Source organism: Mobula hypostoma, chromosome 21, assembly GCF_963921235.1.
Source record: "Mobula hypostoma chromosome 21, sMobHyp1.1, whole genome shotgun sequence".
NCBI lineage: Eukaryota > Metazoa > Chordata > Chondrichthyes > Myliobatiformes > Myliobatidae > Mobula > Mobula hypostoma.
The window spans coordinates 27255363-27267793 of record NC_086117.1 but is presented as its reverse complement, the minus strand read 5'-3'; the positions used below and the strand labels follow the sequence as shown (position 1 = coordinate 27267793).

General features: G+C 48.2%; 1 protein-coding gene across 2 annotated transcripts in view; it reads right to left on the bottom strand.

Moving 5' to 3' along the window:
* The window catches only part of adamts13 (ADAM metallopeptidase with thrombospondin type 1 motif, 13), a 103197-nt gene that overhangs the window by 48210 nt on the left and 42556 nt on the right, over positions 1–12431 (bottom strand). For both annotated transcript variants that reach the window (XM_063073741.1, XM_063073742.1), the window contains 2 exons: positions 8745–8825; positions 5713–5894 (listed from right to left, as the gene is read on the bottom strand). In XM_063073741.1, coding sequence (XP_062929811.1) covers positions 5713–5894; positions 8745–8825 — 263 coding nt within the window. The remainder of the gene's footprint in view (positions 1–5712; positions 5895–8744; positions 8826–12431) is intronic.

The following is a 12431-nucleotide window of genomic DNA, read 5'->3' as shown; positions in this document are numbered from 1 at the left end:
TCAGTACTGTCCCTCTGACAGTGTGACACTCCCTCAGTACTGTCCCTCCGACAGTGTGACACTCCCTCAGTACCGTCCCTCCAACAGTGCGACACTCCCTCAGTAAGTCCCTCGAACAGTGCGACACTCCCTCAGTACCGTCCCTCTGACAGTGTGACATTCCCTCAGTACTGTCCCTCTGACAGCGTGACACTCCCTCAGTAAGTCCCTCCGACAGTGTGACACTCCCTCGGTACTGTCCCTCTGACAGTGTGACACCCTCTCGGTACTGTCCCTCCGACAGTGTGACACTCCCTCGGTACGATCCCTCCGACAGTGTGACACTCTCTCAGTACTGTCCCTCTGACAGTGTGACACTCTCTCAGTTCTGTCCCTCCAACAGTGTGACACTCCCTCAGCACTGTCCCTCTGACAGTGTGACACTCCCTCAGTACTGTCCCTCTGACAGTGTAACACTCCCTCAGTACTGCCCCTCTGACAGTGTGACACTCCCTCAGTACAGTCCCTCTGACAGTGTGAGATCCCTCAGTACCGTCCCTCTGACAGTGCGACACTCCCTCAGTAAGTCCCTCCGACAGTGCGACACTCCCTTGGTACCGTCCCTCTGACACTGTGATGCTCCCTCGGTACCGTCCCTCTGACAGTGCGACACTCCCTCAGTACCATCCCTCCGACAGTGCGACACTCCCTCGGTACCGTCCCTCCGACAGTGCAACACTCCCTCGGTACCGTCCCTCTGACACTTTGACGCTCCCTCGGTACCGTCCCTCTCACAGTGCGACACTCCCTCAGTACTGTCCCTCTGACAGTGTGACACTCCCTCAGTACTGTCCCTCTGACAGTGTGACACCCTCTCAGTACCGTCCCTCTGACAGTGTGACACTCCCTCAGTACTGCCCTCCGACAGTGTGACACTCCCTGAATACTGTCCCTCCGACAGTGTGACACTCCCTCAGTAAGTCCCTCCGACAGTGCGACACTCTCTCAGTACCGTCCCTCTGACACTGTGACGCTCCCTCGGTACCGTCCCTCTCACAGTGCGACACTGCCTCAGTAAGTCCTTCGAACAGTGCGACACTCCCTCAGTACCATCCCTCTGACAGTGCGACACTCCCTCAGTAAGTCCCTCCGACAGTGTGACACTCCCTCGGTACTGTCCCTCTGACAGTGTGACACCCTCTCGGTACTGTCCCTCCGACAGTGTGACACTCCCTCGGTACCATCCCTCCGACAGTGTGACACTCTCTCAGTACTGTCCCTCTGACAGAGTGATACTCTCTCAGTACTGTCCCTCCAACAGTGTGACACTCCCTCAGCACTGTCCCTCTGACAGTGTGACACTCCCTCAGTACTGTCCCTCCGACAGTGTGACACTCCCTCAGCACTGTCCCTCTGACAGTGTGACACTCCCTCAGTACCGTCCCTCCGACAGTGTGACACTCTCTCAGTACTGTCCCTCTGACAGTGTGACACTCCCTCAGTACTGTCCCTCCGACAGTGTGACACTCCCTCAGTACCGTCCCTCCAACAGTGCGACACTCCCTCAGTAAGTCCCTCGAACAGTGCGACACTCCCTCAGTACCGTCCCTCTGACAGTGTGACATTCCCTCAGTACTGTCCCTCTGACAGCGTGACACTCCCTCAGTAAGTCCCTCCGACAGTGTGACACTCCCTCGGTACTGTCCCTCTGACAGTGTGACACCCTCTCGGTACTGTCCCTCCGACAGTGTGACACTCCCTCGGTACGATCCCTCCGACAGTGTGACACTCTCTCAGTACTGTCCCTCTGACAGTGTGACACTCTCTCAGTTCTGTCCCTCCAACAGTGTGACACTCCCTCAGCACTGTCCCTCTGACAGTGTGACACTCCCTCAGTACTGTCCCTCTGACAGTGTAACACTCCCTCAGTACTGCCCCTCTGACAGTGTGACACTCCCTCAGTACAGTCCCTCTGACAGTGTGAGATCCCTCAGTACCGTCCCTCTGACAGTGCGACACTCCCTCAGTAAGTCCCTCCGACAGTGCGACACTCCCTTGGTACCGTCCCTCTGACACTGTGATGCTCCCTCGGTACCGTCCCTCTGACAGTGCGACACTCCCTCAGTACCATCCCTCCGACAGTGCGACACTCCCTCGGTACCGTCCCTCCGACAGTGCGACACTCCCTCGGTACCGTCCCTCTGACACTTTGACGCTCCCTCGGTACCGTCCCTCTCACAGTGCGACACTCCCTCAGTACTGTCCCTCTGACAGTGTGACACTCCCTCAGTACTGTCCCTCTGACAGTGTGACACTCTCTCAGTACCGTCCCTCTGACAGTGTGACACTCCCTCAGTACTGCCCTCCGACAGTGTGACACTCCCTGAATACTGTCCCTCCGACAGTGTGACACTCCCTCAGTAAGTCCCTCCGACAGTGCGACACTCTCTCAGTACCGTCCCTCTGACACTGTGACGCTCCCTCGGTACCGTCCCTCTCACAGTGCGACACTGCCTCAGTAAGTCCTTCGAACAGTGCGACACTCCCTCAGTACCATCCCTCTGACAGTGCGACACTCCCTCAGTAAGTCCCTCCGACAGTGTGACACTCCCTCGGTACTGTCCCTCTGACAGTGTGACACCCTCTCGGTACTGTCCCTCCGACAGTGTGACACTCCCTCGGTATCATCCCTCCGACAGTGTGACACTCTCTCAGTACTGTCCCTCTGACAGAGTGATACTCTCTCAGTACTGTCCCTCCAACAGTGTGACACTCCCTCAGCACTGTCCCTCTGACAGTGTGACACTCCCTCAGTACTGTCCCTCCGACAGTGTGACACTCCCTCAGCACTGTCCCTCTGACAGTGTGACACTCCCTCAGTACCGTCCCTCCGACAGTGTGACACTCTCTCAGTACTGTCCCTCTGACAGTGTGACACTCCCTCAGTACTGTCCCTCCGACAGTGTGACACTCCCTCAGTACCGTCCCTCCAACAGTGCGACACTTCCTCAGTAAGTCCCTCGAACAGTGCGACACTCCCTCAGTACCGTCCCTCTGACAGTGTGACATTCCCTCAGTACTGTCCCTCTGACAGCGTGACACTCCCTCAGTAAGTCCCTCTGACAGTGTGACACTCCCTCGGTACTGTCCCTCTGACAGTGTGACACCCTCTCGGTACTGTCCCTCCGACAGTGTGACACTCCCTCGGTACTGTCCCTCTGACAGTGTGACACCCTCTCGGTACTGTCCCTCTGACAGTGTGACACCCTCTCGGTACTGTCCCTCTGACAGTGTGACACTCTCTCAGTACTGTCCCTCTAACAGTGTGACACTCCCTCAGCACTGTCCCTCTGACAGTGTGACACTCCCTCAGTACTGTCCCTCTGACAGTGTAACACTCCCTCAGTACTGCCCCTCTGACAGTGTGACACTCCCTCAGTACAGTCCCTCTGACAGTGTGAGATCCCTCAGTACCGTCCCTCTGACAGTGCGACACTCCCTCAGTAAGTCCCTCCGACAGTGCGACACTCCCTCCGTACCGTCCCTCCGACAGTGCGACACTCCCTCAGTACTGTCCCTCTGACAGTGTGACACTCCCTCAGTACCGTCCCTCTGCCAGTGTGACACTCTCTCAGTACCGTCCCTCTGACAGTGTGACTCTCCCTCAGTACTGCCCCCCGACAGTGTGACACTCCCTCAATACTGTCCCTCTGACAGTGTGACACTCCCTCAGTAAGTCCCTCCGACAGTGCGACACTCCCTCGGTACTGTCCCTCCGACAGTGCGACACTCCCTCGGTACCGTCCCTCTGACACTGTGACGCTCCCTCGGTACCGTCCCTCTCACAGTGCGACACTCCCTCAGTACTGTCCCTCTGACAGTGTGACACTCCCTCAGTACTGTCCCTCTGACAGTGTGACACTCTCTCAGTACTGCCCTCCGACAGTGTGACACTCCCTCAATACTGTCCCTCCGACAGTGTGACACTCCCTCAGTAAGTCCCTCCGACAGTGCGACACTCTCTCAGTACCGTCCCTCTGACACTGTGACGCTCCCTCGGTACCGTCCCTCTCACAGTGCGACACTCCCTCAGTACTGTCCCTCTGACAGTGTGACACTCTCTCAGTACCGTCCCTCTGACAGTGTGACACTCCCTCAGTACTGCCCTCCGACAGTGTGACACTCCCTCAATACTGTCCCTCTGACAGTGTGACACTCCCTCAGTAAGTCCCTCCGACACTGTGACGCTCCCTCGGTACCGTCCCTCTCACAGCGCGACACTCCCTCAGTACTGTCTCTCTGACAGTGTGACACTCCCTCAGTACTGTCCCTCGGGCCTGATCAACAACCTGTGTGCTAGGTGAGAAACTCCACTAAACACACACCCCCTTCACCCCCACCTGGACCTGTGAAAGTCCACTCTGTCAAGTCGCAGGAGCAAACCTGGAGGAGATCGTACAAGTGCCCTGCTCTCCTCAGTACCTCTAACACTTGTAATGGGCACCATCGATAACCTTGTCAGTGGGGTTGACTTACTCATTTAATCCTAATACTCCATGAATTTGAAAAAACCCGCGGGCACCGTCACATATCCGGCAGTGTGAGAAGTGGTTATCCCTTGTATATATGACTTTGCCAGCCCCCCGTCCCGGAACTCTGACGAGTTGACCCACCACTTGACACATATTCCCAGCCTGTGTAATTTGTACATGATATGGTTGACAGCTGATCTTTGAGTCTCCGAATTTTCTTTTCGCTTTCCCCACATAACTCTTCCTCTCCTTAAGAGCACAGTGCGAGGAGCCATATGTCATTAATTTTAAAGCAGGTTCAATGAATAATTTATACCCTTGCTCTGGTTTTCGAGTGGCATCATTGCCTTTACTGATGCAGCATCTCCTTGGGTTTGTTACCAAACTGAGGATCCTTATCACAGTTAATAGAAACCACAGCAGATGTACAGTAGTTCCTTAACCTTTACCCTGCTTGCTCAAGCTGCCTGCCATGCCTTACAATTACAGTTTTACCAGGGTCCACAATAAGAGTTTGTTTGCTACCACACCTCTCAGACAGTCCCAGCACAGATATCCGGGGTTGGCGGGGGATGTCGCAGCACAATAGTGTGGTGCTTGGTGTAACACTACTGCGATCAGCAATCAGGGTTCGATTCCCGCTGCTTCACGTTTGTGATCGTGTGGGTGGGCCTCCAGGCCCTCCGGTTTCCTCGCACTTTCCAAAGACACAGCACTCAGGGTTAGTCAGCCATGGGAACGCTACAGCAATGCCAGAAGCACGGTCACACTAGCGGGCTGCCCAGCACCATCATTGCTGATCTGGTTTGGTGCAAACTATGCATTTTACTGTATGACCTGACGTACGTGTGACAAATAAAGCTAATCTTTATCTTTACTGTGTCCTCTCCAGTACACTTGACTGACATTCCTGCAGTCACATCGTAATTTGGCTTTGAAATCTGGCCATTGCCACCTAATAAGAAAAGGAACAAAGGTCTTTGCCAGGACCGATAGAGTACTCTCCAAGCACTCCTTTGGTGTTGGCCTCCTGCCCCTCTGAGAATGCAGAACTCGTCCCACAATACCTCCAGTGGTACACTCATACCAGCACAAGCAGGTAAGATGTATGGCCAGTTTCCATTGTCCCCCTGCAACTAAAGCATTGGAAAATATCTGTATGGGGCCATTTCTGAATGTTTTTATATTTTCTCAGCCTCACCTGTATTTCAATGGCTTCAGCTGTGGGTCCATTGATGAGGATCTCCTCGGAGGCTGGCAGGTTTTGCTGGGTGAGATACAGCCTGTACACAATTCTGTTGTCCTCCAGGTTGCTCGGATATGATGTGTTGAGTGAAATCTTCTTGGCTCCGCCAATCACATATTGACCCTTCACTTTCACACCTGCAACAAAAACTTACATTCGTATAACACTTCTAATAAACCCGGGCACACAGGAACATCCACCAGACAAGTGTTGTGTCACTGAATCACATAATACAACATTTAGACTAAAGGTGTGAAAATTATTATGATAAAAAGAGAAGAGTTAGACACTAAGAGAGAGTGAGAGTGAATGAGAGAGTTTGAGTGAATGAGAGAGTTTGAGTGAGTGAGAGTGAGTGAGTGAGAGAGAGTGAAAATGAATGAATTCCAGTCTTTAAGCTCAGGTAGTTGTTATAATCAGGTTATGCGGGAGGATAGGGTTGAAGAAATGTTGCAGAGTTAGTAAAAATGTAAGTTTTATCCTCTCCCTTCCCACCTATTCGGATCCAATAAGGTTTTAATTTCCAAATGGCAAAGGTCACATTCCCGAGCTTGCCACATCTCCTTTAATTATGCAAATTAGACATTTCACTATTAAAAATCACATGTGGCCAATGGAACTACTGGAATATTTTCTTCCTCTGTTGTTCATTCACAGCTTGGAAGATTTTGCGGATTATAGACATGGTCTCTAAGTAAGAAGAGGGTAAATAGACGACTCAGTACAAACATTTAATAATGTGATGTGTGTATCATTGGCAAGAGTATTTGCCCTTGTTGGACAAAGCGCTCAAGAATTCAGTCCGACACTTTCATATCAGAATGGTGTATGACTTGAGAGGGAATCTGCAGCTGAGTGGTGATCCTATACACCAGCGGTCCCCACCCTCCGGGCCGCAGACCGATACCGGGCCGCAAAGCACACAGGGCTGCAGCAGTAGCCGGAGCACACCCAGCACACCTTTAAGAAAAAAGCTGAAATAAACAAGTTAATTAATTAGGTGCCGACCAGAAGCCAGTCTTCATTGGAGGAACTGAGGTGGAGAGGGTCAATAACTTTAAATTCTTCGGCATTAAGGATTGATTTTTCTCTCTCTGAAAAGTGTCAGAGGATCTGTCCTGGGACCAGCACATAACTGTCTTTCTTTCTTTTTAAAGCTTTTTATTAGTTTTCAAAATTATAAACTCAATAACAAAGTTGGTACAAAGAGATTGGAATAATGTTAATCAGCATATATAAAATGAATTTTAAGTAACATAGATATAAAAGACTTCCAAACTCATAATGAAATTAATCATTAAAAAAAGAAATAAAAAGAAAAAAAATATATAAACAAAAAAAAACCCCAAAAGAAAAAGAAAAAAAAAACCCAAAAAAAGCAAAACAGGGCTAGACCAATAGCTTGTATCAGACACATTCAGTAATGTCGTTAACTCTGCTCCTGTCATCATATAATTTAAGTTTAGAAAAAAGATTTGGAAAGGTCAGATTACATCATATGAAAATGTTGCATCGTAACTGTCATTACAAAGAAAGCACGGCAACGCCTATACTTTATTAGAAGTTTGTGTAGGTTCAACATGTCACCTCAATCCTGACAGCCCTGTCTTTTCAGCCTGTCTGGGCTGGCATTTAAATTGACCAAACAATGGAACAGCTAAAGGCTCCAGCTCCCTGGAAAGAGGAGTGAACATCGCATAGAGCAAGTGAAAACGTCAATCGCCTCTGATCTGTGCTGACATTTACGTGCCGGGGGGGGGGGGCACCTAATTAATTAGCTTGTTTATTTCGGCTTTTTTCTTAAAGATGTGCTGGGTGCGCTCCGGCTACGGCTGCACCCCTGCATGCTTCGCGGCCCGGTATCGGTCTGCGGCCCGGAGGTTGGGGACCACTGCATACACCACTGTCTTGGGTCTTCCAGGTTTGGGAAGTGCTGGACAAGTAGACTGTGCAAACAGTTGTGAAGTTTTTTTTTTGCAGATGGTACGTCCGCTGTGTGCCGATAACACACTGACATATCTGAGGCTTCCATTAGTCAGTGTTGATCATGGGTGTTGCGTCCTAGCTGTCCAGATATGTAGCCTGGGCCGTACGATGTGGAGAGCAAGCTGTTACCCATGTAGCAAGCTCCCCCTCTCCTCACATCTGATGAACCCAAAGGAATGGTGGAGACCAACACAGTTTGGCCCCAGCAGTGTCGCAGGAGTTGCCAGTCAGTGTTGAACTCAATGAACTCCTTAAGGACTCCAGTTCTGGCTTTTTCTCTCAGGGTTTACCCCCAAAGCCTTCCCCATGAGTGGGTATTGCCACAAGGCAGTGGAGGTTTGAGATCAGAATTTTCCTTCTCCTAGGTGAGCTGCCAACCACAGCCGATGAGCCCCTCTGCCCAAAGTGACTGGTTTTAAGGAACCAATAACCCACCTTCTCCCCTTCCCCTGTCAGTAGAAACGGTTCCATCAGGCTTAGTAGCTAAGCCACACGTGTTGGCCAGGAGCTGGACTTGATTATCAGAGGCTGCTTGAGATGCATGCCATTGGGAGCAATTAATAGGTAGTGGGAACGTTTATAGTGTTGTTAATTATGAAGGAATTTGATGGAGATCAAAATAGATACTTCCACTTGCAGAGCTGAAAATCTAGGGCTGTCAGTCTAATAGGGAACTCAGCAGAAATCCCAGGGAGTGATGAGAATAGAATTTGCTAGCACATGTGTTAATTCAAATGAAGAGGATGGATGCAGAAATGGTGGTTGAAAAAAAACATGAAAAGGCAAAGAATGGATGGAAATATTAGTAAGATGAGAAGTGTGATTAATCTGTACAAATCTTACACAATTCTAAGTAAAACTGATCTAACACCATTTAGAAGGGCTTCAATATAAGGTTTGAATGATCCTCCCTCACCTTCACCAGTCATCCTCCTCCTCCGCCTGGTCTTGGTAATTAGTAACTCCATGTAACGACTGAAACTTTTTCGCTGGTAACTTACCTAGATGAGAGAACATAGCCTGGCTGTTGGAAACTCGGACATTGGTAGAACGTGTTGGGACTGTGAGGAAAGTAACATACTCTGCAATTCAAAAGTAAAGAACATGATCAGTTGCGCATTGTTGCAGGCAATGATACGCCCAACAGAACTGCCAGAAACCTTAGTTTAATTAAGATTGCTGCAACGACTGGCTGTCAGTGAATGTGCTCGTACTGTGTAGCTTTGCCCTTAGGCCAACACTGAATACAGGGATAAATATTGGGAGTCATTTTTTTTCTCATTATACAGAATTCCCCTGTAAGATTGTGAACATTGTGCCTGTGAAGTTTCAGCATCCACGCTTAATCAAGCAAGATGGAAAATCACTATGAGAGCACCCCAAATGTGCTGATTTATACAGGGAAGCTGATTGATCGGATCAGTTACTACACATTGATTCTCCATCTGGCCTCCATCACTATGATTCTTCAGTGAGTTGAGACAAACAGCAGACAAGCAGATTAAAATAGAATAGAATACCTATTGCCTTTAATTTAGCAGAGTGAGCGGTGATCCCTTTGGAACGTATAAAACTCTTGGAAGGCTTGGCTAGTTAGCAGTTTTGATATAGTTTCCTCTATCTGGAAACTAATATTGTCTGAATGAACCAGGCAGGTCACAGTCTCAAAATAAGAGATCAGACATGTAGTTCTGATTTGTTTTCTTTTACTGAAGGGCTGTAAATCACTGTCCAGAAGACTCTGAACGCTCGGCCAAATTAACTTATTCAAACCTTAAAAAACAGACATTTGGATACTGGGATATCAAGGAATATGAGGATGGACAAGGCAACAGAATAGGAACTGGCTTGAGAAACCATACAGCTTACTCCTGTGTCTTCTGGAATGGATACTTTGTCCCAGTCATCTGCGCAAGCAAATGTGAATTTCGTTAGTGTTAGATGGGTAAAAGCAACAAGCCATTACTGCATTCTTTTGCTTCCCTGGAGTACTCTAACCAAACTGTATTCCCTTGACTGTGACCAAACGAACCAAAGCTAGTTGGTGGCTCAGAACCTCCCGTACTCCAGAGAGTCCAGCAGACCCTTTGTTCAGTGTGGGAACTTCCAAGCAGGAGACTTTTAGCCCACCTACCTTGCATTGAAACCCAGGATAAAGTTACCCACTCCACCCGTTTCAGCACAGAGCACCAGAGTGACAGCAGCACATCAAGGGGATGTTACAAAAAAACCACCCCTTACTCCGCAGCGTCACTCTTTGCAATAAACTTCTCATTGCCTGTCAGTTCATTCTAACGATAGCAGTGTCTCTACAATAAACTTCCCATTGCCTGTCAGTTCATTCTAACGATATTAGTGTCTCTACAATAAACTTCCCATTGCCTGTCAGTTCATTCTAACGATATTAGTGTCTCTACAATAAACTTCCCATTGCCTGTCTGGTTCATTCTAATGATATCAGTGTCTCTACAAGAAACTTCTCATTGCCTGTCAGTTCATTCTAACGATATTAGTGTCTCTTTACCCATCACACCAACGATTTCTCACCAATCACCTCCGTCAACGTGAGTACATCTGATACTTGACTCAGCAGTAGAAGTTATACTACCATTGTCTAAAGCTGTGTTTAGGGTCCAGCTGGTCAGCATATTTAACCTGAGTACTACAACTCAGGAAGTCGGCATTGGCCTTGGAATGGGTGCAGAACGGAATCACAAGATTGACACTAGACAAAAGAGTATAGGTTGCATCAACCAGCCTTAAGGATTCTGATGGAAGGTTACCAGACTTAAATCTCATATGTTTCTTTGCACGTTCTACAACACCTTCTGTTTTTTATTATTTTGGCCACTTGAATTTAGATTAAGGAAGGTCTAACCCAGAGGTTCCCAACATCTATTATGCCATGGACCAATACCATTAAGCAAAGGGTCAATGGACCCCAGACTGGGAACCCCTGGTCTAACCCTTAATCTAAGTTTAATAAAATATATTCTACTATTATTAGTAGAATCTCAGATGACGATGAGAGGACATACAGGAGCGGGATATACCAGCTAGTTGTGTGGTGTCGCAGCAACAACCTGGCATTCAACGTCAGTAAGATGACAGAGCTGATTGTGGATTTCAGGAAGGGTAAGACGAGGGAACATGAACTAGTGCTCACAGAGGGATCAGAGATGGAGAGAGTGAGCAGTTTCAAGTTCCTGGGTGTTAAGGTCTCTGAGGATCGAACCTGGTCCTAACATACTGATATGGCTGTAAAGAAGGCAAGACAGCGACTATACTTCATTAGGAGTTTGAAGGGATTTGGTTTGTCACCTCAAACAGTCGAAGATTTCTATAGATTTACAGTGGAACATATTCTGACAGGCTGCATCACCGTCTGGTATTGATGGGGGAGGACCGAAATAATTAGTCAGCTCCATCTTGGGTACTAGCCTCTGTAGTATCCAAGACATCTTCAAGGAGCGGTGCCTCAGAAAGGCAGTGTCCATTATTAAGGACCCCCAGCACCCAGGGCATGGCCTCTTCTCACTGTTACTGTCAGGGAGGAGGTACAGAAGCCTGAAGGCTCACACTCAGTGCTTCCCGAACAGTGTCTTCCCCTCTGTCATCCGATTTCTAAATGGACATTGAACTCACTTCACTTTTTTTAATATTATTTCTGTTTTTGCACTATTTTTACTCTATTTAATATACATATATACTTACAGTAATTGATTTACTTATTTTTTCTTTCTATATTATCATGTTTTGCACTGTATTTCACGACACATGCCAGTGATAATAAACCTGATTCTGATATTTTATTGGTTTCAATAAAGAAGGGAGAATTTTTGATTTTAATGTCCAGGTTCGGTCCTGATCTCCAGTGCTGTCTGTGCTGAGTTTGTCTGCTCTCCCTGTCACCGCCTGGGTTTACCCAAGCACTGCAGCTCCTTCCCACATCTCAAAACTCTGTAGGTCGATAGGTTAACTGGCTACTTCCCTTAGTGTAGGAAATGGTAGAATCTAGGGGGTGGGGTAGTTAATGGAAATGTGGGGGAATAGGACTGGCCTCCCTCTTATGTCCTACAAAATTGTACAAACAATATTTTTAAGAATGTGATTATAAACTGGCATTAAGAGATTGGAGGACCTTTTACAAAAGTTACTTCATTTTCATAATGTGGACATTGGCAGCAAAGCAACACACACAAACTGCTGGATGAATTCAGCAGGCCAGGCAGCATTTATGGAAAAAAGTAAACAGTCAATGTTTCCAGCCGAGACCCTTCATCCGTCCTGATGAAGGGTCTTGGCCCAAAACGTCGACTGTTTTCCATAGAAGCTGCCTGGCCTGCTGAGTTCCTCCGGCAGTTTGTGTGTGTTGCTTGGATTGCCAGCATCTGCAGATTTTCTCTTGTTTGCGATTGGCAGCAAAGAACTGAGTGAATTGCTTGAGCAGTTAAGAGTCCTCTGCATTCACCCACACTGCCCTATCCCTCAGATTTAGGATGGCAAGGGTGGAGGGGAATGAGAGGGTTCAGAGTTGACAGTGGAGGGGTTGGGTCTGATATATTCAACCCAGATCTGGTGAATATGTCTGACTTTTTTTGCTGAACCACACACAGTAGGTGAATAAGATTTTCTTTGAACCACAAGTCAAATGTTCCACAGTTATCACTGTGGTACCAATTATTTCA